This window comes from Salminus brasiliensis, chromosome 25, assembly GCF_030463535.1.
Source record: "Salminus brasiliensis chromosome 25, fSalBra1.hap2, whole genome shotgun sequence".
NCBI classification, from domain to species: Eukaryota; Metazoa; Chordata; class Actinopteri; order Characiformes; family Bryconidae; genus Salminus; species Salminus brasiliensis.
In genome coordinates, this window is record NC_132902.1 from 12,725,246 (window position 1) to 12,751,321 (window position 26,076).

General features: G+C 42.1%; 1 protein-coding gene across 4 annotated transcripts; it reads right to left on the minus strand.

The window, feature by feature from the left end:
- Window positions 1–1,217: 1,217 nt before the first annotated feature.
- golm2 (golgi membrane protein 2) lies at window positions 1,218–26,076 on the minus strand. Of its 4 annotated transcripts, XM_072671428.1 has the most exons (11): window positions 25,805–26,076; window positions 24,520–25,529; window positions 14,679–14,733; window positions 14,134–14,236; window positions 13,668–13,758; window positions 11,848–11,971; window positions 11,476–11,559; window positions 10,272–10,601; window positions 9,944–10,075; window positions 6,484–6,651; window positions 1,218–2,661 (listed from the first exon to the last, which is right to left on the minus strand). In XM_072671428.1, the coding sequence occupies exons 2-11, from the start codon at window positions 24,844–24,846 to the stop codon at window positions 2,585–2,587; spliced, it is 1,491 nt and encodes a 496-aa protein (XP_072527529.1). In that variant the 5' UTR covers window positions 24,847–25,529; window positions 25,805–26,076; the 3' UTR covers window positions 1,218–2,584. The 4 variants fall into 4 exon arrangements, with proteins under 4 accessions (XP_072527529.1, XP_072527530.1, XP_072527527.1 ...); XM_072671429.1 differs by having other exon boundaries at window positions 6,484–6,618; window positions 24,520–26,076; XM_072671426.1 differs by having other exon boundaries at window positions 24,520–26,076.

The following is a 26,076-nucleotide window of genomic DNA, read 5'->3' on the forward strand; positions in this document are numbered from 1 at the left end:
AGAGATTGTAGTAGGGTCTGCCAGGGTTAGCTTTTAGCCTTGCACTTGGCTAGCACCTTAGCTTTTAGTCTTTTTCAGCCTCCTCTCCATATCCTCCTCGAGCAGTCGTTGCGTTTAGTCTCACAAGCACTAACATTTTGCTGGTAAGCGTTGGGGCATTTTTACTACCATCACTGACCACAGCTATTACTTCTTATTCCTTATGCCTAAGCACAGCTGAGCACAGTTGGGCAGTGATGGCTCAGTGGTTAGAGCACCAGGCTATTGATGACAGGGTTGTGGCAAGCTGCCGCTGTTGGGACCTTGAGCATGGCCCTTCACCCTTCACTCTGCTCACCGGGGGCTCCAGCAATGGCTGCCCACTGATCCGGGCACATGTGCTCGCCGTCGCTGTGTGTGTGTTCACTGCACAGATGGGTTATAGGTGGAGGCCAAATTCTATCTGTGTAAAACAAATGGTGAATATGGGCTTCTTCTCTCGATTCAACTCATCAGTTCTGATTACCAGATTGAGTTGCTGTGTTAGAGCAGAAAAATCAGCAAACTGTGCTGGATTCTGGCTCTTAATGGTTCGAAAGGTCTTTTTTGCAGCAATATCTGGTGATATTAAGCAGGACCCATTGTATCATTTACTAAAAACATGATTCCGGTTTTCCTTAGCATAATGAGTAGGGGCACCATCAGCAGGAAATTTGTAAAATAAAATAAAAATAATAATAAAGAACAACAAAAAAAAAATCCACCTAAAATTTTAAAAGGTGTTCAATATTTTCTAAAATGTCATTATACTTCCTTTTGCATAACCCAGCTTAAAACAATTGAGGTCAGTATGCAGGGTCATTAATGCTGGAGTACCCCTGGAGCAGAGAGGTTAAGGGGCCTTGCTTAAGGGCACAACAATAGCAGCATAGGTATTGAACCCTAATAACCCTGTGATCAAAACCCAGCACTCTAATCACTAAGCCACCGCTGCCCTCTATAGAAAGATGGGCCCGGGAATTAAGGTGAGCATTGGTATAAAGCTCTGCAACTGCACTTTATTCATTTTACTGTATTTGTAATCTTCCAGAAATAAATGTTTAGCTCTGTAATGTTAACTTGGGTCCACTTTATAAATGTATATGTATTGGCACTGGCAGATGACCACCTCAATTTTTGTTTTTGTGGAAAAATAATATTAAGTAATAAAAAAAAACAAAAAACAAACAAAACCGGAGTATACAGAAACAATTTATTGTAAGTTACCTTTCATTATGTTTGTAGAGAAGGCTGGGAAAATGAATCTGGAGGATTTCTGGAGCATACTGTACTGCATCCTGATGTAACTATGCACAGTACCTACTGAGTCACAGTGATAGCAAGGAATTTGTCTTCTAATACAGCTCCTCTCTTTGGAAATACAGAACAAACTGCTTGGAAAACCTCAGTTACCATTGAGCAGAACTGCACGCTTACACAATTCGTTACAGTTCAGACGATCCAGACCCAACCTGGGACACTTGAAACAATCATATTGTTATTAAAGTACATTCAGTATGCTAATCTTCAATCGAGGGTTGCTCACTTATGAAAAAGTTCACAAACAAGTTCAAATTCTACGCCCAAGTTCTACAGGTCGGTCCGATATTTCTACAGCTCTTCTCAGACAGTAGTACTGGCGCCACAAATATGTACACCTACGCCTGCTGGGCGGTCAGGAAACAGTCTGCCAGCTGGGCTGCTGCAGTATTGCTTATTTTTTTTAATTTTTTTTTTTTTTTACCCCCCCACCCCCCGAATCCTGGTGATCCTGTAGTTCTGCAGGTTGATATAACAGAGACTCCTTGCATGCAACAATGCCCTCCTCGCAAGGGAGAGTGGGTAGTCCGGACAGATTCTTCCAGGAACAGGAATACAGCTTAAAAAAACGGCTTGTGTGCAATGAAGTCTTTCTTCGTACCATAGAAATCATAGTGAATGTTTAAAAAATACCCTTTCCTTTGTAATGCAGTATTGATCAACACCGGCCCACCAAAGAAAAAAAAAAGAAAAAATTAAATAATCGTCTAGTGTTCTTCTTCACCTTGACTGACTTTGCTCTGGTGTGGGTTCAGCCTTCTTCAGTACTGCATACGTTCCTTTGAAAACTCCACTTCAGAGTCCAAGCACAGGCTACTTCATTAAGAGAACAAATACATAGCCAACACGTCCCACGGTTTGTATAATAAGAGAAAAAGAAAAAAAGGACTTTCCAATGTACATATGAGATGTTTACACATTTACACATTACAAGCAGTCATTTCTGAGTTTGTCCGTACTTCAAATTCATTCAGAGGAAGAAAAACAACTGAATCACTCAATTGAATCAAGTCATATCCTTACTTCGAAAGATGAGGGAAACCACCATCCATCCAGCTAGACCTAAATCCACAAGCTTTACTTTTTTTCTACTTTTTTTTTTCTTCGATCTGTTTTGAATGAATGGCTGCAGCTGTACTCATCTGACCCTACTTCAAAAAAATGCTGCTCCTCTCCTCGTCCCCTCTTGGCCGTGTGAATATCCGATGCATATTAAGCTCAACTTGATTCGTTCCGAGGATCCAGGCTACAGGATGTCGATGGCTTGGTGTCGTTTTCCATAGTCCACAGCGCGATCTCCTGGAACCTCTCGGTCTTCGTCATCTGAAAATACAAAGTAAAGTGAGGAAATGTTGTAACAGTGCGTCAGCTGGATCTGAAGAGTACGTTCTGACACAGAACTGAGAGTGACTAGATTGCACTGTAGCTTTCCAAGGTGCGGACCACAGACACTGAACAACAGAAAACAAACAGCTGCAACAGTGGTGAGGTGAAAGAAGTCCAGACAAGGGACTCTTTAATGTACACAACCACAAGAACACCACGGCACACACATGCACTGACAAAAACAAGGTGGTCAACACAACACACACACACAGACGGATGGATGCTGCACTAAGGCAGTTTTCACACATGGGCCTCTTTTTCACTGTGGCGGACGGTTCTGAGCACGGCGGGTAACTGCTCCGGTGGCTTTTCCACTCGGACACGATTCAGCGCAGGTTCTCTCAGCGCATTTAGCCCTACTTGGGGCCACAGAACTGTTGAGTGGAAGGATTTACTGACGTAGGGATTCACTGATTGGCTTTATCGCCTTTGGCTTGCTTACCGGGGGTCTTAGGTTATGTATTCTTAAAAGCGCAATACAAATAAAAAATAAATAAATAAAAATAAATAAAATAAAAAAAAACACTACATGGAGCACACTTGTAGGAAACAGACACCTCGGACACCTCATGTGCGTGAGCTCACTTCTGAGCCACAGCAGAACACTTCACATAAAAAAAAGGAGTTCTTTATCTTCCATTTCCGGCAATGGTCAAAAGCCGATCTGCACAAAGAGCCCTTCGAGCTTCAAGTATGGCTCGGCTTCACCTGCCATCCCTTACAATCCACGGAAGACAAGCGTCCAGGCTTTTTCTGTCCTGGCACCAAAGTGGTGGAACAAACTTTCCTTGGGAGTCGCTCGCTGTCTTCAAACATAGACTGAAGACCCTCCTCTTCCTAGAGTACTTGGCCGAATAGCAGAGTACTATGGTCTCCTTACTGACTTGTTTAAACTTAGAGGTATCTTTGAATTATTAGTCTATTCAAACTATTCGTCTTTCTTGGGTAAATAGTAAAGCACTTTTGTAAGTCGCTCTGGATAAGAGCGTCTGCTAAATGCCTTAAATGTAAATGGTTTGAACACTATATTACGATGCATTGTGGGATTGTTACAGTTAATTTGGATCTAGCTTTTCAGACACCAGAACAAAATGCCTGAAGCCCAAAGTAGTGCACTATATAGTGAATAGGGCACAGTTTAGGACTGTTTAGCCAGGGTCTTTATATTTACAGTACAGCAAATGGCAAAGACTGTATCTAATAAGCACAAGAATAGTTGTTCAAGTGCTTTGATTATTATGCTACCATGCACTAAAATATACTTCCCAATATACTAATGAGAGTTTAGCATGCTTGAGTTACCTTCTCGGGGCAAACAGTTAAAAGCCAATTTCTAATACAGAACAGCTGATGTGTAACAGCTGTGCTGGAAAACATTCTTGATTTACTGGCTGTATAAGTCTTTGAGTCCAACACCAACACCTGAGTGGCAATGTCAGTGTGAATGTCGCTAAAACACAAAAAGCTGTTGTGCGACTGACTGCAGAAACAGATTCAGCAGAATTCAGAGCTCTGATTTTACAGGCTGAGGAAAGCCAGACTGGAATCCAGGCACCACAAATGTGTGGGAGCACACTGATTGGTGAAGCTGCGCACTGAAAACAGGAGAGAACATTTAAAAGGGAAAGCAAGCAAACCTGGATGAACCAGTTTACTAAATGTGCCTAAAAAAAACAGTCGAAGACACTCCTAAGACCATTTACTCGACCTTGTGCTCTCACATCGGTTCTTTGGTAATTTGGTTGGAACACTGTTGAGTCCAACTGACAATCGCTCGTTTCGTTCCTGGTTTAGTTGTTTCCCTAATAAACACAGTCGTGTTGCAACATTTATTCCAACTAAAGGAGGTGTGTTCCTGCGGGAATGTGACCCCATGCATCCCTCTATAGTTCCCAGTTACCAAGCACTAAATGCCTTGTGCTAACTGTGCAAAAATCGTCACACACTTGCGTCAAACCTCACAGAGTTAGTTTCAAACAGACTTGTTTAAGTGGTTTCCAACATTACTTGGTGTTCTCCATCTGAAAATTGCCTCCTTACCTTGGTTTCAGACGAGTGTGCATTACAGATTACACAAAGCTAACAGATGAATATTGGCTTCAGTAAGTTAGCTAGTGTTATGTTAGCCTTGTAGCTGTAGTGCAAGACTAAACAATGTAACGGTTGCATAATTACTTCCGAGATGCAGTGCACTTCCTGATCCTGATTTAGCATCACAGCATATGAAATAAGGAACTGTAACCGGGCTGCATCGAAACAGTACGCTGCAGCCTTAGTGACCTTTTGACCCTGCGGTGGAAAAGAGACCATGCTTAGTTTGGTTAATAGGTTCTGAGCCAAAGAGGATGTTAAGGTCTTTCTCTTACATCCATTTAAAATAGGCAACAGATAGAACTGCAGAGGAACCAGGGAGGGAACAACATTTTGAAAGGGCAGAGTTTGTGTGTACTTAAGGGCTATTCACACCAAGAAAGAAAATAAATAAATAATTAAATAAATAAATAATTAAATAAATAAATAAAAGGAACCTTCAAACCAAGTCAGCTGCATTTTTGCCCATCAGAGCTTCCACAGTTCCACAGCCATGAACAGATTGGGATGCACCCAGCCTTGCAGCTCTGCTCCACACCATATTTTCTTTACCCTCCACATATATAGTCAGCATTAGCTCGCCATATAAGCTTTTGTGTTCTGCTACAAACCAACAAAATCATTCGTTGGTTCGTAGCAAACATTTGATTTTAACCCATCCGTAAAACCCAGAAAACAAAGATGGCTCCAATGTATACATTTACACAGCGCCACAGTCCATTAGTTTCGGACTCTGTGTGAAAGACATTATTAATACTTGTGTGTTTGTTAAAACGTATCATTTTTTAAAATCGGACTGCGTGTTGATCTTATTTCTACTGAGCCGTGAGTTTAATAACAAGTTGATCTGCACTTTTTATTAAGGAGTGGGACTTTCCAAAACATTGGTGTTTCCTCCTTTCATAACTTCTGTTCTCAGTTATGGTTAAATTTGGTTCCTAGCTAATATCCAGCTACTCCCTTGTTAGGTAAATAGAGAGATTAATGAACAAATAATAAAAATGAATAAATCAGGCTATTTTTGGGCCCATTAAATCTCACATGGATTTATAGTCACTCTAGGAAACTGCAGAATCACAGTGTAATCAGCTAACCAAAATTAAACAAAAAAGAAACACGGATAAGAATAAAAATACCAAAACTGTGTAACTGCTGAATAGAAATCTGAGAAATACACAAACAAATAAACATTCTGAATGATTACTTACTCGTTCACCCCATTAGCATGAAATATCTCCCAAGTACACTTGGGAGAAACCTCCAGAATGTCTGGAGGACCTGGGTATATCCTCTGCTTTCACTTGTGCTAACTTGGGTGTGAAAACTGCCTATCTGTGTGACAGATGACGAACACACTGACTGGTGCTCAAAAAGCAAAGCAGAAACTAGCGCAGCACACAGTAGAATGAAGCATGCTCACGAGCCTATTCACTCACGTCACCAAAAACACACTGTTATACATGAATCGTACAAACAAATACCACTCTAGGTTCAGATGGACGCCTCAGAATACAGTGACGCATTTTACACCTCTACTGCAAGCGTGTGCAAGCTAATCTGGCCAAGCATGGTGGCGGCAGCAGCATTGGCGGCGGCGGTAGGGAGGGGAGGAGGAGGGTGGAGGAGAGAGGATGGAAGAGCGAGGCGGGGGACGTCCCCCGGGCTCACCTTGGGCGTCTTCCTCCCCGCCGTCGCCGTCCTCCTCCTCATTGTAGGCCAGTTCAGCCTGCTTGTCGGCCTCGTACTCGCCCACGTTGCCGTCGTCCCCGTTGTAGTCCGCCAGCTTGGAGCCGTGCTGCGGATCTACAGGGGATTCGTTCTCATCAAAGAAACGGTCTGCAGAGGCAGAGCAGGGCCCCATCAGGGAAAAGGAAGAGGGGAGAAAAGAGAGGAGAAAGGGGGAAGAGACAGACAGACACAAGGAGAAGGACAGGAAAAAAAAAGAAAAAAAAAGTGCAAGAGAGGTCAGTCTATGAGGGGGGGAAAAGGTTAGGAACAGAGAGGTCAGTAAGGGTCACAGGTGTGAGCAATATGAGAAAGTGTTATAGAACTGGAAGTGAGAGTAGGCCGGTTAGGATGACTTCCTTTTTTCCGTTTTTGGACGATGTATTGTCCCAGATATAATTGTGATCAATGTTTCAGACCATTTTATGGAGTTGGAGATTTCGGCTTTGAAACCAATTTCAACGTGCCATCACTAATGCACTGGTCATTGCTCACACTACACCCTTTTCCTGCACGAGAAATGGCGCTATCTGCTCACAGACTCACCCTTGCTTCCGTCAGAGTACAGAGCAGCTTGACTAGCATGACTTAGCTAAGTCATTTAGCTAGTTCTAGTCTATTTTAGGTGCCTATAGATATCTACACTGACTTCAAACAGGCTGTTCAATTCCATATCACTCAATTACTCAGGTTTTCTTACTCCTTTCCCTTGTCAGTGACCAGCAGTGATTAATTGAGAATTAGAGATGCACCAACTGCAATTTTCTTGGCCGATTACAACTTCCGATTTTTATATAACTGTACTGACTGATTCCGATTTTGACCAATTCCGATTCTCTTTCTTTCTAAAAACCATAACCTGAGAAGGAAGGGTTCCCCTTTTAAGGTCTTGGTTTCTCTCAGGGTTAGTTCCTCCCAAAGTTGCTCTTGGCTTGCTCAAAAAAGGCTCGGACCCGGATCTCTAAATCCGCTTTGTGACAACACTTGTGAAAAGCGCCATATAAATAAATTAAAATTTTATTGAATAAACAACAGTATATAGAAACATCTGTTAACCCGAATATAACTGAAGGGCTGTTATATAACTGAACTGAAGGGCTGAATATAACTGAACTGGAAACTAGGGCTGAACGGTGGGACAGGTTTACCCAGATGCCTGATTAAAAACTCTGAACTTGCTAATGCTGCTAATGTTTATACGCCTGTAGCGAAAGAATTAAACCTCCCAGATATTACGGGTAAAAAGCACGCTCTGGCTCACTCAAATGTTTTGGCGCTCTTCTGCCTTTTATCCAGATAGGTTAACAGCCCTCCTGTTGCCTGTGCTGAAGCACAATGAAGATTCTTGAGGAATGCGGAAGGCTGGCAAGTGAGCTGTTAAATGGTGCAGGTGGACGACACAGTGACTGTACGAAAGGTCTATAGGTAGCCGTCTTGGTCACAGCCATGGTGTGTGTGTGGCCGTGTTTGTGCCGCTGGGGCCCTCGTGCGGTGCATAAGTGTAAACGTGACTGGCACAGAATTGGTTATGTTACTAATCGGGTCACTGGCCGACTTAATTTGATCCAAGTTCTCAGCAGTGGATCGCTTTTCATGGAAATACATCGCCATGGGAACAGACGCTGCACACCGTACCGATGCTGGGTTATGATATCGAAGATTTTAGATCATAAACATGTCTTGGCCAATGGAGACTGATGCAGGTGGATCCTTGCAGAACTTGTAGGTCACATTTTTCCTTCATGATGTTTGTGGTGTCAATCTTGTGTGAAATGTATTGTTTTTCATTGAAGGAAATGAATCAACTTCATAGATCAATAAAATAAAATCATTCTGCTCCAGTACATACAAACACACTGGCAGTGGTGACAGTGTAGCTGATTACAGCTGAACAGTGAAGTGTAAAGTGTTTACACTTGAAAGGTATCTTGAGCATTCGAACATGGATTAAGTGAGTATCTAAACCTTGTTTAACAGAGACAAAGACCCTGTTCACACCTGGTCACCTCATGCGTATTGAGAACCAGGATTATATCTACATATTAGGCCAAGTCACATAAAAATGTAAGTGTAAACACACCCGTCCCTCAAAGACTCATTAGTCTGATTGACTGAATGGCAATTTATGCCTCTGTGTAAACCTCAGACGTAGCCCATGCGTATCCAGATACCCTACGCCGTAGCCTGACGCGCATCTCCCACACATCATAGTGACATAGACCGCAACACCTGTGATTGGTCCACTTGGTAGAATTGAATTTCCTCCTTCGTCGCTACTTTTAAATTCAGTTGGATGAACACGGATCATGGATTGTGCACACACTGATGTGAGATAAATGGTTGCATATGCAAACCAAATCATTTCTTTATCCATGTCTCTCAGTGGCTGGACAAGCACAAAAAGAAAAGAAAAGAAATTTCACCTTCCCTTTGCCTCAGTTCAATGACCATACGGACTCTCCTCTACCTCAGATATCATCTTTTTTTTTTTGTTGCAGACATTTTAGCAAAAGCAAACAGCTATTTTGCTCCAACTCTAAAATAACCCACTCGTTTGTAACAAAGTGGCATTAAGAATCTTTCCAGACTAGTATTTTGGCTGCACAGCGACGCATCCGTATCTACGCACAAGTATAAACACTTACGTAGGCTACGCCATAGACCATGCGTTGACGCAATGCAGAAACATACGTCGGCTTTAAAGATGCACTTGACTACTACATGTGAATGTATGTGGCTTTTTTTTGGTCCCTTTTTCTAAAACCTCTGATTACTTGAATTACTGGAATAGTAATTGGCAGATTACATCATCAGTGATGTAATTAATATGGACAGCTGTAGTCTCTCAGCTCCTGTGCAGTACTAAAGAAGCATTCTTCAGGCACCAATCATGGCCGACTGTGTGCATTTGGCACATGAGGATTTTTTTTAAGCTATTACTTTAAGAGGAGGAATAACTCATTACCAGAAGAAAAGGTAATGGAGAATTAATGATGAGACTGGCAGAGGAAGAGTAAAGACAGAGGATGATGAGGAATGGAAGGAAGAGGAATGAAGAGAGAATGGGTGGGGCGAAGGGGCTGCAATGGGGCGAGCGGAGCTGAAGCCAGGCAGCACAACTACGAAACCCATTAACACAGTCACGCATGCGCAAAGAGGGGAGTCCTAATGTTGCAGTACTGCCTTAAAATCAGCTTTTGCCTCTTATGTTTCTGCAGTCATCATCAGTGTATGGAAAAGATGGGGCTGATTCTAGATCAGCACTTATAGACAAACACCTGATAAGGACCCTCTCTACTTAGTAAAAGGCTTTGCGCTGGAAACATACCCACAGAGTCTTAAGCAGTGAACACACACACACACACGCTCTAATGTACACCCTTCCCTTCTGACCAGTACTTACTCTGTCGGTGTCGGAGAGGTACAGCGGCTGCAGGGTCTCGGTTAAGGTGGGGCTCGATGGGGTTAGGCAGGACCTGTGCAGGGTTTGGAGGAGGAGGTAGTGCTGCTCCCTGGCCCCTCTGGCCATCAGGACCTGGACAGGGACAAATCCAGGGTATAAACTCAGTAATGGACTGGATAAATTATCAGCACCCATAACTTGGAATTCTGGACTCCTCTTCTTTTACTCCTCTTCATTTTTTTTTTTAAACAATGTTTAAAATATTTTCTGCACATTTAACAATTTAGTATAGTAGGTCAGTGAGAAATATACATCCTTGGCTCCTCACCTCTCAGTTGCCGGCGTTGCTCCCCAAACTCATCTGCTTGAACAGCTGCCTTGTTATCCTCATCAAACAGCACAGGTTTGTCCACCACTGGCTGGGGTACTTGCTGCTGGACGGGGGCCACGTGGTTCCCGATACCATGTCCTGCGCCTCCATCTTGAGGAAGGTCTGGGCGGTCTAGTGGGAGACTGTGAACTGCATTGTCACCAGCTAATGGTTCAGCTCCAGCTCCTGCTCCGGCTCCAGCTCCGGCTCCAGCTCTTTCGTCCTTCAGCAGGAGTGCTGCCTCCGCTGGCTGCATGTGCTTCTGTGTGATGGCTGGCTTTTTCAGAGCTACAAGAACATTACAACAGAACTCAAGCAGCTGGACCAAGCAAGACAATAATACAGTGTTACATTTTAGTCCTGATTTGCTTTGTATTACTACCAAAAAAGGTTATGTATTAAGCACGTTTGTGAGAATGCTGCAAGTCGAGGTCTGCACAAGGCAGGTGACCCATGCAACAACTAGTGGACAGAATTTAATTTGCTGCACTGCGGTCATATGGAGCAAACATCCAGCAGGTTGTGGGTTGAAGCGGGCGGGTAAGATCTCTCACTGGGAGGAGCAGAGCTGGGGCGGACAGATCACTGGCTGTACTGCAGTAAATTAGAGAAGCATCTGCAGGTTTTCACCAAAACAGATAAACGTGAGAACTGCAACGGATTTAAGAGTAAGGTCCTACATTCAAGTTCAAATAACTATATATGACAAAGTCATTCTGTTTAGTTCGCATAGTACAGTGGTTCCCAGACCCTATTTTGAAATGTCCCTACTCCAAAACACTGTCTTCAGCTTAGGAGGGGTGTGCTGGTATAATAGATGGGATAGTGCTAGAAAATCACATAAGATTACTGTCTGTGTAAATAAGAGCTATTATTAAAATGACCATGATAATAGCTATTTTATGGTTCAAATAAAATCCAGGGCCTACTTTTACATGCTCATCTTCAGTGTTTCAATTAAAAACGGCTCATTTTCAAGAAAAGTCTTATATGTATCAGCCGATACTTAAGATTTCAAAACTTGAAACAGAAAAGAACAAGTGGTACCTCTTCTGTGCACATGGACTAAGTCTACACTTAGACAATTACTGTGCCTCAGTAAAGAGCCCTTCTAGATTTAATTTAGTCCTAGCCTGTGCTTTAACATTTCAGACCTACTTACCAAAGTGTACATCATCTATCTTTCCCACTTCACTGTCCTCAATGCCAGGCATACCAGCATCACTTCCTGGCTTGACCATCTCCTCTGTGACAGGTAAAGGTGTTAAGGAGACACAGATTAATATTCACAAAGTATATAAGTTCTATTTGTATTAACATTTGCTGCTCTTTGCAAAGCCACTGGCACAGATGTGGAGAAAACCAGTTGCAGCAGGTTCAGCATTAATAGAACGTGTACTTGTGTCTCATGTCAAGCTGCAGCCCTCAGCTACAGTCTGGGACTAGCAATTTTCCAGTCCCAAGAGTAGAGACACGTCTTCCTGCCCTGCTGCTATCATAAATACAGTGTAGCTGCACTGCAACTACGCACTACCTTTTAAATCTGCGTTGTCATGCTGCTGTGTAGCCTCTGTGTGGCGCTCTCCTGCTGCCTCTACCTCTGTACCTCCCTCAGCCTTTCCAGCCACTGCACCAGCCTTATGAGTGTCCAACATGCTCTGCAGAACAAGACATGAAAATGAGACAAAATATAAAGGGGCAGTGAGGGGGAGATCGAGAGTGAGAGAGAGAGAGAGGGGCAGATGTTTTTCATAGAGATTAGTCAAAACAACAGATTTGAGTCTGTGGAATCTTATCCTTGCTTTACACCTACTGGCCGGGCAGCAAGACTGTAAGACTGCAAGACTGAAAGGCAGCTTACATTTGCGTGAATTAAGAAACCTTTCAAGACACTTAGATATAAATGACCTCAGATAACTAGTTAATTCTTTAACTACAGAAAGAATACCTAGACATCCAGCATTATCAATGTATTATCAATTAATTAATAATAATGATGCAGGCAGAGATAAATGTTGGGGAACTCCTTTAAAGCAGAGTCACTGCAAGTCAACCTATATGCTTCTTGGATCTCTCAGCTCGTCTATAAATTCTGCGTAGAGTGTGGCCTACTTGAGGGGTGGCTCAAAGTGTGAATAACACTCCCCGACTGTAGGGGTGAGCCCAGAGCTTTAACACCATATTAAAGAGTAAAGAGCAACAAAACCTTCAAATGCATAAGGCAAATTCTTCTTTTCATTTATTCATATTTTCTTTTTTCATTTTAGACACCAATCTGAGTCAGCTTAGCATGAAATGTTGCTTGCTTGCTTGCTAACAGCTTAAGAGAGAAGTTTCATAAACCTTTTAAAGACATGCCCCATCAGCATCCACTTTACTCAGTATACTGCTCTTGTACACAACAGTAAATTAATATAAAAATAATTAAATACGTCTCTAATTTGTATGGTATTTAGATCGATTCAGCATGTTTACATGGATACACTTCAACTTTAAACTCCTAAAGTTCTGATCTTTGCAATCAGCAACAGCACTGGGTTACCTCAAATGAAACATTGCTGTTAAATGTCATTAGTTTCACTGGTTATCAAGAAATAACCAGTCATTTCAGATAGAGGGGGCCATTTTTGACAGGTCTAGCAGCAGGAGGTCAAGGTTGCGCATCTATTCAAAAGGTGGGATCTACATATTAGGCAGCAAGTGAACAGTCAGTTCTTGTAGGTGATGTGATTAAAGCAGTAAAAATGAGCCACTTTGACAACCAAATTGTCATTTCTAGACAGATCCTGTGGGGTGTTCCCGGTATGTTGTGGTCAGCGGTATGTAGTGGTGCCAAACATGGTCAAAGAAAAGACAAATTGTGAACTTGTCATGGTCATGGTCACCTAAGTCACCTAAGGCTTACTGATGCCATCCATGGAGACCTCACCTCACAACTGACAGGGCTTACAAGGATTTGCTGCTAACGTCTTGGTGCCAGACACCACAGAATGCCTTCAGTAGTCCTGTGGAGTCCATTCCTCGAATACTTAAGATCTGTTGTGGCAGCACAAGGGGGACCTACACACTATTAGGCAGGTGGTACTAATGTCACGACTAACTGACGTATAGGGTATTCCTACCGTGTATTCTCCGTAAGTGCACCGAACTGGGACATCCATACCCTGACGGTTCGGTACGAGTACACACACACTGTTACTCCCCTACCATTATACTAGCTAGCACAAGCACCACTGTGTCCTGCTGTACGTTATCAGCATTAACTGTCTCCATATTGTTATGTCAAGTTCACGGCTCTGACACTGAATTGGAACCAAAGCACCACATACCCTAAAATGAACCAGGGGCTTTTACCTGTCTCAGTTTGACAGCCTCCTCCTCCATCGTCTTCTTGCTCTCCTCATACTCATCTTTAAGCTGTGCTATCTGTCGTCCGCACTGCAGGCTACAACACATGCACAACAAGATAAGCAGGTACACTCAAAGTAGAAAGACATGACAAACACATGTACAGTACCTGGACAGCTCCTAGATTAAGAACTATTTGAAATCAGTTACAACCAATTACAATAAACTCTATTATGTATTAAGACAAAACAGCATGAGGAACCATGTCTTAGGACCACCATGCATAAGCTCTGAACAGAAAATGAACAAACTTGGTCTTGTTTATGTGTTTCGTTCCCTGTAATTATCTGTGGGCAACTGGGTAAAACAATTAACACTGTAGCTCAGAGCAAGTGAAGGCGCAATGAATTAATGAGAAATTATGCATTATACTCTAATTCCAACTGGCTGTAATGAGCTCTTTTAGACTCACCTCTCATACTCCAGCTTTCTCTCCAGATTGGTGCTGTTCTTCTTTACCTCCCTGAGCTGGTCCTCCTGCCTGATAATTTCCTGCCTCAACTCCTTCACCTGCTCTGTATACAGACACACATACACACAGTGATATTCCAGTGCACACAAACTTTTGGGTTATGCGTGGGTTTGTTTATACAACAATCATAATATTATTATTATGCCCAATATTATATGCTAATAATTTAGTCTAGTTTAATCATTTCTGCAGTCAGAGTTCTAGAAATGGTGTTTTGCTTGCACATTGTCGCATTAGGGTCATTTCTACTGATTTCTGGCTGTGTCATAGCTCAAAGGGTCTATCGACACCAGCAGAGTCATTGACTAGGTCTTTTTTAAGTCGGCCTGTATAAGAGCATATGCTAAACATTGTAAATGTAAATAAAAGTAATACAAATATTAATAATGATAAACTACATAAAAAGCAGTGATCCATTACCATGACTGAAATCAGTGTAGCACAGTTAAAGAAGTAAACAGCACCCTCTGGTGCCCAGTTCTCACCTTTTAGCCTGTGAATTTCAGACATTTGGGCTGTGACATCACTCTGCAGCTTCATCTGTGAAATAGAAGAGCAAAGTGTTGGGAATAAAACCTATGATCTGAATTATGTATAACAATTTTACAACATATAAAGTACATCTATATGATAGATATGTGATATTTTGACTCATTTTAGTTTGTCTTGCTGGACTGTAGCCTACATTAACTCCAGTGCCTTGATACTGTATCAGTTTTGAGATACCAGCTACTACTATCAATCTGGTAAACAAGGTATTCATCTGACAATGACAACTGTTCATGCATGTAATTATACAAAGGTAGTTTGTCTTAAAAAAAAAAAAAACATACTGCCAACCAAAGTAGTTATTCTAATAAGCGTAGACTTTCTCAATTTGGTGTGTTAAACATCAGCATTATGGACAGTGGATCAATCTAGTTAGCCACATAACCTCATTAAAAGAGGCTAACAAGGCTGTTGCACGATGCTGCTCCAAATGCAAAGAGACGAGACATTAAGCTAATATGCAACCACACCATTTGGCTGGTTTGCTTCCTTTTGTCCGAGCACCCCCCCCCAAACCACACACACACACACACACACACACACACACACACACACACACACACACACACACACACACACACACACACACACACACACAGAAGGGAAGAAGAGGCCGCAGCTGACAGTCAGAGAGAGGAGGGACTGGGGCAATCTAAGGCTTCATTCTCCCTTCAGCTATCTCCATGACATCACTCCATCATAGTTCTTGCCAAGCCCATCATAACCACAACACAGCTAGACTCAGACAAAGCCAGACAAAACAAGGAGAGGGGAAAAAAAGCTGAGCTGGCTAAGGTCAAGCAAACCAAAATCAGACAGCAGGGGGTTGATGGAAAAAATGGTGGTGTTAATTTAGCAAGTCAACGGCAGAGCAGTCCTCTGCTCACACCGATGTGCTGCAGTACAGGCTTCGGACACTGCAATTTAAATAAATGGTCTGGAGCAGGTCAAAAAATGGGACAACCTGTACATAACATTTGAAATTTGAACCAATGGATGTCCTAATGATCTTTGAGCACCCACCTCATAAATAATATTTAGCGGTAGGTAAACAAGCCCATATCCACTTAAATAACAGTGTTGTGTCTTCTGTAAAATAATGACTCAAGTAAAAACATGTGAAAGTAAATGAAAGTCATAACTGTGGCTAATCGCCACAAACTGGTGACAGTACAGAAGCTGCCACCAGTTTAATAATAAAAAAGACAAATTATGTGCATATTATTATTATTATTATTATAATAATAATAAGTGAATAATTACTATTATTACACTAACAATAATAACACTACTGTTTATACATTTTTTTTTAATTATGACAAAAAAACATGACTACCTACTTCAGCAAATGCCTGTATACTTACATAGACAATTAGAATCACATCCAAAAGTATTAATGATTTCTTGGATTCCTGGGTTTTCCCAAATTGCTCAGATTGCAATGACATTTTACAACATAGAAAATGCACCAAGCTTTTATTCTAGACTTTTGGTAATCTCTTGATTTACAAAAGTAAAATCAGTAAAAACCATCAGCGAAACCAAAGGCTTAAGAAAAAGAGAACTGATCAGATTTCCTATGAAAGAAATACCTACTAACTTCTAAGAATCAACTTAACAAAAATTTCAAGAACAAATGGTTGCCCCCCCCAAAAAATATATAAATAAAAAAGATCTTACACCGTAAAAATATCAGAAGATCAGGCTGCAGAAAAAAAACAATTTTAGCATCATAAAAACTACGTTTCAAAAGGCCCAAACAAGAAAAGAACGACGAGTATCTCAAGAAAATAATTACAACTTTCTCACAATAATATCTGACAACTTGGATCTTTTTGGAGAACTGCATTGAACAACATTCTTATGAACGTCTTAATATTTAGCTTAAGATCTTTCGTTAAGTTTGTTCTTAGAAAAGCTTTCGTAATTCCGACCCCTGGTGAGCTCAGTGACCTTACAGTAACTGTTTAGCCTCCAAAGCAGGTGAGAAAAGTAAAGTATTCTCATCATAACGAAGAAAAAGACCCATACATCTGTCTGACTGATCAGATACACACTTCAATAGGCAGTGTGGATTTGTCAATGACCACTAGTGTAGCTCCTGTATTTCTCTTCATGAAATCTTCTGCTGACAGCAGTCGTTGACCAATCCACTACTGCCTCCAGAGGAGAGTTTCTGATAGGTGTATAGATTTTTCTTCATTATAATGAGAATTCTTCCATCATCAGCAGCGGAGGTCTTCCTTGGTTGCACAGATTAGCACAGTTGCGCAGTTTTTGATCTTAATAATGTTTCAAGCAGTCAGTTGAGTTTGGAAAGCTTATGGTCCAGAAGATTTATCTCTGTTCCTCAAGCAGACACTAAAGATGACCAAAAGACAGGGTCCTGTGAAGCCCTAAATTTAATGGTGCCTTGAAATCAGGGACTATGTATAAAAAGCGCTGCGATGTCTACTTGTTAAAATTAAAATGTTTAAAAAAATAAATAAAAAAAACATCTTATATAGCTATTAAAATTTGAGATTGTATATTTTGTATTATTTGTATGATTACCTTTACAACTGGCAATTTTTGAGATGTCAGTATTCGAATTTGAAATCATTACATTTCAATACAGTAGAAGGATTAAATAAAATGGTGATTTTATGCTTTAACGCAAACTTGTAATGTAACTTGAAAATGTGATGTTTCCGCTAGTATTTGCTAGCTACGGCCTTACAGGGTGGTGATGTAGTGCGGGTGTGTATAGTGTTATATGGTGGTTGTTGCAGTGTGTAGAGGCGACATGGAACTGGCGGCACTGAGCATGCATCAGCAGTGCTAGTGTGGCTAGGTACGGCCTTACAGGGTGGTGATGTAGTGCGGGTGTGTATAGTGTTATATGGTGGTTGTTGCAGTGTGTAGAGGCCACATGGAACTGGCGGCACAGAGCATGCATCAGCAGTGCTAGTGCGGCTAGGTATGGTCTTAGTCACCAAGGAGGCCAATGTGGTTCTACAGTTATAGTATACTTACAGATAAGTGAAGTGAACTGGGACAGTTCAATGAATTAAGCTTGGAAGGAAACCTCACTGGTGAACCTCCCTCGAGGTGTCGTGGGCCTAATTCAGTGAAACACTGACTAAGGGAGGTTCCTACCTGATATCCCCTGTGAATAGCTTGCAATGTAGTGGGTAATTAAAATATGGGTGGTAAGGTAATGGGCAGGGCCCTATGTGTAACGCCAAGTATTAGGTGCAGGATTCTTTTTTTCAATCTCCATATTTCAATATCCATACACTTTGCTTGACTGACACACAATTGCTTTAACTGCCATTGGTACATTGTTAAGGATGTTAAGGAAGATGTTCACTAGATAGGCTATACTAGCTATTGTTATCCAGGTTTAGAAAATGAAAATTCAATAAAATAGTCATTAAACATAAACATTTTTCTGACAAACTTTTTCTGATACATCATCCACTTATATATATATATATATATATATATATATATATATATATATATATATATATATATATATATATATATATATATATATATAGATAGATAGATAGATAACATGAGCTGGATAAGACTATGCCAACATCCTCCCACTCTCAAAATACAGCCCATACTGATATAGTCAATACTCATACAGCAATCAATACCAACGGTTTTCTTAACAAATGTCCAACCTATTCACTGGTCCTATTGGACAGTAAGAGGTTCATCAATGTCAATGGACAAATACTGGAACCTCCAGTGATAGGCTAAAGACAGCACACATTATCTGCACGTGGGAAACATTATGAGTGCATGCGGGAGAGCAGGCTAATGCCTACTGGAGAAGCCTGGCAGGATGGTCCTGCCAACTGAAATGGCATCCGATATGTGCAGGACCATGGAAACCTTGCTTGGCAACCTACTTTACTTCACAGTCAACCAATGAAACCTTTTCAAACAGCTATGTAACCAAGTTTTCCTGATTACAACAAACAAGTCATACCACCACTCATACAAATTACCAACTGATTCCCCTTCACATTTCACAGGCTAAACTGCAGAACTGCATTCTTCAAGCCTCTCATGTCTCTTACCATACAACTAAGCATGCCAACAAAGCACAGGTTCCTGCAGTCTAAAGCACAAGGCTCTTCCGCGGAGAGCAGTCCCACTTTTAAATGCCGACCATTCAACAAGATGAATAACCTTTTGTTGACTTCTGATTTTAGAGGCTTACTGTAACACCCAGTGTGACCATAAACATTGCTTCCTAGTAACCTTTCACTCTTAAAGATTAACTAGCTGAATAGTCCAAAAGCCTACAACAATGAAGAGAGTCATTTAGGGATGCTGTGCGTCACAGAAAGCAATTCAAGATAACGCCAAAGAGCCATACAATCTAGAATGGGCTTTTGCTGATTTAAAAAAAAAAAGGGGGGGGGGGGGGGGGGGGGGGCTAAACAGCGACAAGCAGATCCAATGAGTGTAATGGCTGAAAATGACAGTGATAAAACCCTGCCTTGGCTGAAGTGCAATAGGTACACAAGGTCCCTAGCGCACATTCCTTATGTCTATATGTACTGCAGCTCTGAATCAGACACATCCGGTAAAGCTACTCATCCTGGTCTACAGTGAAATTCTGACAGCCTTGAGATAAGGACACGTGTGTTTAAAACTTGAACCCATGATGTTTAAAACTGGAGCATAATCGAGTACAGGCCACAAACCTTAAGAGTTTTTAGTTAAGCACTAAAGGCAGGAACGGAAAAATACAACTTGCCTATAATAATACAGTCTGAACTACATAACATTTAGGTGGTTTTCTCCTCTCGCAATAAACATTGCATACGACTGCCTGACGTGGCACAGAGTGACTTGTGTAGAACATCTGGAATAGAGCTGGGATGCAGATGATCTCCCAATATGAAAACATGGACATGGAGTCTTCTTTAACAAGAATGCTCGAACTCCAGCAATCAGATGTAATATGTGAACCTTTTGTAAATGTTAGGCCTTTTTTTCAGAACTCTAGGTCAAACAAGAAATTCCACATTGATCTGAGAGTGCACGGCTAGGTTTAAGACTCAGTCAAGCCGATATGCCACGGTGGAGTTTGCTAATGACATGGCACAAACAATCCCTTGAGCAAACATCCGTGGCCTGACAGCATACAATTCCAATGAAAGGACACTCCCCCTACGGCTGTGGACCTCCAAACCTCCGAGGCAGTCCAAGACGCATGTCAATAAACCCTGAGAACAAAAGAGGACAATCAGGCTGTACCAGAGGGCCTGAGCGGTCAGGAAACCGTTGGGGGCTTTTCTGGCTGCACCAGCCCTGACTACACAGATGGGCCCTGACAACAAGGTCTCAGGCGGGTAACATTACCATGGGGAAGCCTGAGGCTTACGGCCACAAAGCATTACAGGAGTAGGAGAGCTACTTTAGAGCTACTTCTCAGCACAGAGAAAGTGATGATAGGGCAATTCTAGTTTAAAATTCATGCTAGGGCTCACTTTTTTAATATACCGCTGCAACCGTTAATGCAACAAAAACGTGGATAACAAAATTGAGTACGTAATTTAGACCCATCACAAACAGCTCAAACTTAGCACTGTGTTGCAGCGACAGTAGGCTAGCATACAAACACTACTAAAGCACCCCCAGGCTGTTTTTATCTGCTTTATATAAAAGTAAACTCGTTTGCTTCTGCTGGTGAACTTGCGATTACTTGCGAATCTAACGAACTACAGACGTTAGAAGTTCTATAAGATTTTTTTGGTTTCTAATAGGACTCTAGCTTAATAAAAATATATAAATAAATAAAAAAAAACACACACACACACACACACACACACACACATTAAAAATACTAATATACCGTTAAACTGCCAAAATCTAAAAACAAAAAACACAGTCTAGTCCTAATGACCACTTTTAGGTACAATATTCCCATAGCAGTGCTATGAACAACTAGCAGATTTGAAACTTTCTAAATTCGAGTTAATATCTAGCATTTCCATCATTCTTCTGATGGAGAACTGAGCTATGGTCATTTTAAAGAGGAGCCACAAATTACACTGATGCTAAACAGCAATAATACCAGTCCGGTATAACGAGCAGAACATCTTTTGCGTTAAGATTTTTCAACAGGCCTAGCTGGTATTACGAGAACATTGGGCCCAGCCCTGCACACAATTCTGACTTGCCCTGGAGTACTCCTCCAGTAAAGCCGAGCTGGCCTCTCGGCGGAACAGCAGCTCTGTAATTTAATGTTCCCAATGTCTTCTGTGGATTTGACGACCATAGCGATTTCAACAACACTAATAACTTTTGAGGGGAAACCTAACTACATGACTAGCAGGAAAGAAAGTAGAAGCATCTTGGAAAAGGGCGTTCTATGCACTGGCATGCATGCTCAGAGGGAAAGAGCAATAATAATATCAAGCAAAATGTCTTCATGCTTCAGGTAATGAGAGAAATGTGAGAAATGCTGACAACTCTGAGAAACTAGAAAAACCTGCGCGGCTATACATGTATTGATGGCTTTCAATTTGACATCTGATTGAACGCTCCTTTTCGGTCTTCCTTGAATGCTTTTTTTGCTATTAGGGACCACATGAACACATGGGGCCTTATGCTATAGCCACAGCTGCGGGTTAAGGAATCATAAATCACTGTCACATTCAAAAGACATTAGTTTACATAAATTAAACCACCCTGTATGGATGAACAAAGAAACAAATATGCTCTCCTGCCCCCCGAACCCCTCAGTTGTAATGTGGAGACTGAGTGAGTGGCCTACATACACTCACTCGCAACGCAAAACTTTACAATGGAAACGGAAGAAAGAAGAAGTGGTTAAAAGAACATGTTAGTAGTCATCAACAGCACTGAGAGCAACTATTCAAATATTTTGGTAGATAGCTTTGGATATGAAGACTTTTATCATAATCATCAAGGCCATCATCATCAGACAGTGTACGATGGTTTTAAGATTTTACTGTTAAGCTCATGTTCATGGGCCTGCCCACAGCGCAAACCTACCGTGACTGAAACTAGGTAACAGGTAAAGATCACTGAACAGGCAGTTCTACAGGAAACTCATGGCAACAGAAAATGCAAGAAGCATACGACTGAAACTAAACCCTGAAAGGAGTTAACTTAGGGGTTAGGCGATGTGACGAAGTGTCTCAAAGGTTACAGCAATAATGTAACAGATTAATATAATAATATAATTATATATTATAATTATTATATTATATAATATTATATACAATAAGCAATAATATGGTCACAGATTCCACAGTGAACTCAGTATAATGGCACAGGAACCTTCATTCATTCTTGTGAGCTTACTTTTAGATACTGAATGGACATTTCGTCTTTAGTTTCAACTAGATTCCTCTTCAGGCTAGGTGGCAGACCTCTGGTACTCTAGCTGGCTCAGGTTGAACTTTTAAATCATGACAGTCATGCATATGATTATGTTGGATTTAATGGAGAAGTCTCTGTTCAAGTGCTTTGCCCTCCATTCGATCTGAACCCCTACTGTTGAATCTTTGTCTCTGTTTCTATAAATAATACAGCCCCACAACTTAGGCAAGACGCGTTGTTAATTAACACTACTAGAAATACAGTGATTTTACTAGTGTTTACTAAACAGTTTATGTAATGAGACATTCTATACAGATTAGTTTGTTTAAACTTTCAAGTGTTTAATATCTTATAATCCAGCTCCCTTTAGTGTGTGTACATTAGCCTCCTCCTCCTCCACCCACGGGGTGGGAGTATCTCTCCCAAAATTGATATAATACACGACTAGAACCAAATTGGGTGGTTTTGGCAACATGGACTAAAACAGCAGAAAACAGACAAAAGTTTTACAGAAGTGTGGTTTAAAATCACCCTTTTCTGAAACATTAAGTAACAATGGCTTTAACTGTTGCTCTGTGTACTGTTTCTGCGCCACGTTTACAATGAGGCTCTGAGCTCATAGCTAAGCTGAAGTAGTCCTCTTACCCAAACTTTACGTTCTGCTGCACTCTGCTACAACAAAACTAAGGCCTAGCACTGGACTGGGTCTGGATACGGGACAGAGACATTCCTAGTCTTTATATGTTTCTAAAAAATACAATGTTAATGTTAATTATGTTAATACTATTTTTTCCCCTGGAGGTTCTACTGTAGGGTTGGGCGATATGGTAAAAATACTATATCACTATATTTAAAGACAATTTTTACAATATCATGATCATAGACTGAATAACAGAGACCATACTGAATACAGTGAACACGGGCAACACTTCATCTAAATAAACCAGTCTAATTACACTGTTAGTAAGGAAACCTGCAGCTGATCAGTGTTTATTAAGCACCATCAGTATCCTCGATATGCTTAGAAAAACATATTGTGCATGACAATAACAAAAATGATCACAATATGATAAATCATCATCACATTGCCCGGCCCTACTCTACAGTATTTTCAATGTTTACTTTTTCACAATGGGTTTATTCTGACTATTGCAACACTGAGAGACTGTAAATCCAGAGCCAGATCACAACGTTTCAAGAGACTGATGAAGCGCAGTAAGCTCCAATATTTCTTTTTTTCTGATGACCTGAAATGTAAGATAAATTGTCAAATTTAGTAATGATGTTTACTTCAGAATGAAGCATGTAGTCGGTCACTTATCCACCTTATTTTGCCATGCCCACTTCCAAGGGTTTTTTCTTTCTTCCACTTTTGTGTAGAATTTCCAGTCAAATGGTTCATGGTCGTATTACAGTCGATGTAAATGCAGTCTGAAGAAGGCTACTGCTGTGGACACTGATCATAACGTGGCTCACTGTTTTAATCCAACATGCCAACAGGATATTTAACACTATTTAGAGCATTGCTAACTAGTTTTCCAACACAATAAAAGGATCGGGGAGTGCTGCGGGGCACCATATCCAAAGAAGAGGACCTGCTTCTATGGCTGAAGGCAAACACCCACCCAAACGTCCGTACGTCTGCTCTTACCACTTTGTGGAGGGAAAACCAACCCAGAGGCTCCGGTGAAACGGGCATGTTGAGTATTTGTAAGGTTAACAGGTAAGGTAAGGTAACACACCCAAGAGCCTCACAAACACCTGACGTGTCCGCTTCACCGGAGCCTGATTACCAAGCCATTTCTCTGGATAAAAGACATTCTGGTGTTGGTTTTACCCTCCACAGAATGGTGAGAGCGGACATACAGACGTTTGGGTCTCTGTTGGGTGTCTGTTTTTATTTAGTGCCTTCAGCCATAGACGCAGGTCCTCTTCTTTGGAAGGTGGTGAATATTAGTGAAGTTACATGGTGCCTTCACAACCCCTTTTTTGTGTTTGTAACACTGCTGTTATTCACATTAAATCCTCCTCTAATTTCAATTACTGTGACGCCTAAAATTCTTCTCTTAACATATCTTAGATTAGAAAGCCGGGGTCTGAGCACAGGGCCCGCCATGCTACAGCACCTGTAAAGTAGAGCGGGTTAAGGACCTTGCTCAAGGGTCCAACAGTGGTGGCTAGAGGGGACTGGGAACTGAATTGAAACCACAACTCTGTGATTAATAACCTAGCACTTTATCCACTGCCCATATCCATGAAACGATGCGTGATACAATGTCCATGACATCCTCAGAAGAGCATAGTGCGTATGCGTGTTGCCTGACCGGGGAATCAAACCCACCACAAGTCCACCACATGGTGGATGCTGCCGTTTCCCCACTACACCACACCTGTCTAAAAAGCCAGGACGCTCACCTTTTCGTCGGTGCACTTCTTGACCAGCGCGTCCCGGGCCTGCAGCTTGCCCTCCAGTACGCTGTAGTCTCCGTCCTTCTGGTCGATCTGCTTCCTGTGCGTGTCCACCTGCAGCATCAGCTCGGAGTTGCGCTTCTCCAGGCGGCTCCGCGCCGCGTCCGTGCGCTTCACCTGCGTCTGCACCTCGGCCAGCTCGTCCAGCAGCCGCCCGTGCTTGTTGGACACCGTCCAGTAGTTATAGGACAGCACGCCGATCACCACCATCAGCGCGATCAGGACGAAGGAGGGCAGGCGAGCGCCTCGCCGGTTCGCTCCGAACCCGACCATGGCGAGGAGTGGAGGAGGAGGAGGAGGAGGAAGAAGAAACGGCGAAGGAGGGGAGAGCTTCTGGATCTCCTGGATGGCTTTACTGTCTACACACGGCCGTCAGCTTTTCTCGTCCCCCCCAATATAGCTAGCTATCTAGCTAATTACTGGGCCGGTTTAAATAACACACATCTCCTTAAACGTGTCGGCCAACGTCAACATGACCTGCCAGCAGCCCGTATGTCCTCCTCTTCCGCACAGTTGGCGAGTACCGAGTCTTTTTTTCCTCGTTTGCATTCATCCAGCGCCTGTCAGTGGACGAAATGCACCACCACACAACGACGTGGCCTAAACTCAACTCACAAGGCTCCCCCCAGCTGCTCTGACAGCCCTAACGAGCCTCACACACACACACACACACACACACACACTCTCTCTCTCTCACACACACACACACAAACGCGCTGTGATCCTTTTAGAGCATCTCCTCAACTTTACCCCTCTCCTCTCCTCGGTCCTCTCCTCTCACTGATCTACGGAGCTGCGGGTCTTCAGGCTAACCAGCCCCCTCAACTATCACAGAGAGGCGCTCGGCTTCGAGCGTGACAGTGTGGTATTATCGCTAGCTAGCTAGCTTAGCTCATTCACACAGAAAAGTAGTGCCCACTTCGCACTAACAGTGCCCACCGTCGCCGTCTTGTTGCCTGGAGACCAGAAAAGAAATAGCTAGCTAGCTAACGTCCAAGACCTCCAAGCTCCGAGCTGACTAGCTAGCTTAGCTTAGCTTAGCTTAGCTTCGCTTCACCGCTATTCAGCCCTCAGCTGCCAACGGGGAACCCAGTATTAGATATTCACCATGTATATATAAATAAATATCATATCAAATAAAGGGGCTGATATTATCTAGCTATTAGCAACCACAACAGCAAACGTAAATATAATAATAAAATAATAATAATAATAAAAACCCCGCTCTCACCTAGAGCATCTCCATTCTCCGCTCCACATTAGCTAGCGCGCTAGCTAGCACTAGCTAACTGCCAGCGCTGCATTAGTTGGCTAGCGCCAACGAAGGTGCCACAAGCTGCCGCCGCGGCCAGACCAGCTTAGCTATAGCGAAGCGCAGAAAGCCGAACCACAGTAGCTACTAGCCAGCTAACTTAGACAAAACCGAGTCATTGTGGTGACTTTCTGGTGGCGGAGTCTCTCAAGCTGAGCGAGTCAAGACGTCTTGAAAGCCGTGAGAGTCGA

What these genes read in the sequence shown, in the direction of transcription:
- golm2 (XM_072671428.1), bottom strand. Translation starts at nt 24,846, where the DNA reads ATGGTCGGGTTCGGAGCGAACCGGCGAGGCGCTCGCCTGCCCTCCTTC. An exon ending in TGAAATTCACAGGCTAAAAG is followed by an intron (nt 14,237 to 14,678) that starts GTGAGAACTGGG and finishes GTCTGTATACAG; the next exon opens with AGCAGGTGAAGGAGTTGAGG. An exon ending in GATAGATGATGTACACTTTG is followed by an intron (nt 10,602 to 11,475) that starts GTAAGTAGGTCT and finishes ATGTTCTTGTAG; the next exon opens with CTCTGAAAAAGCCAGCCATC.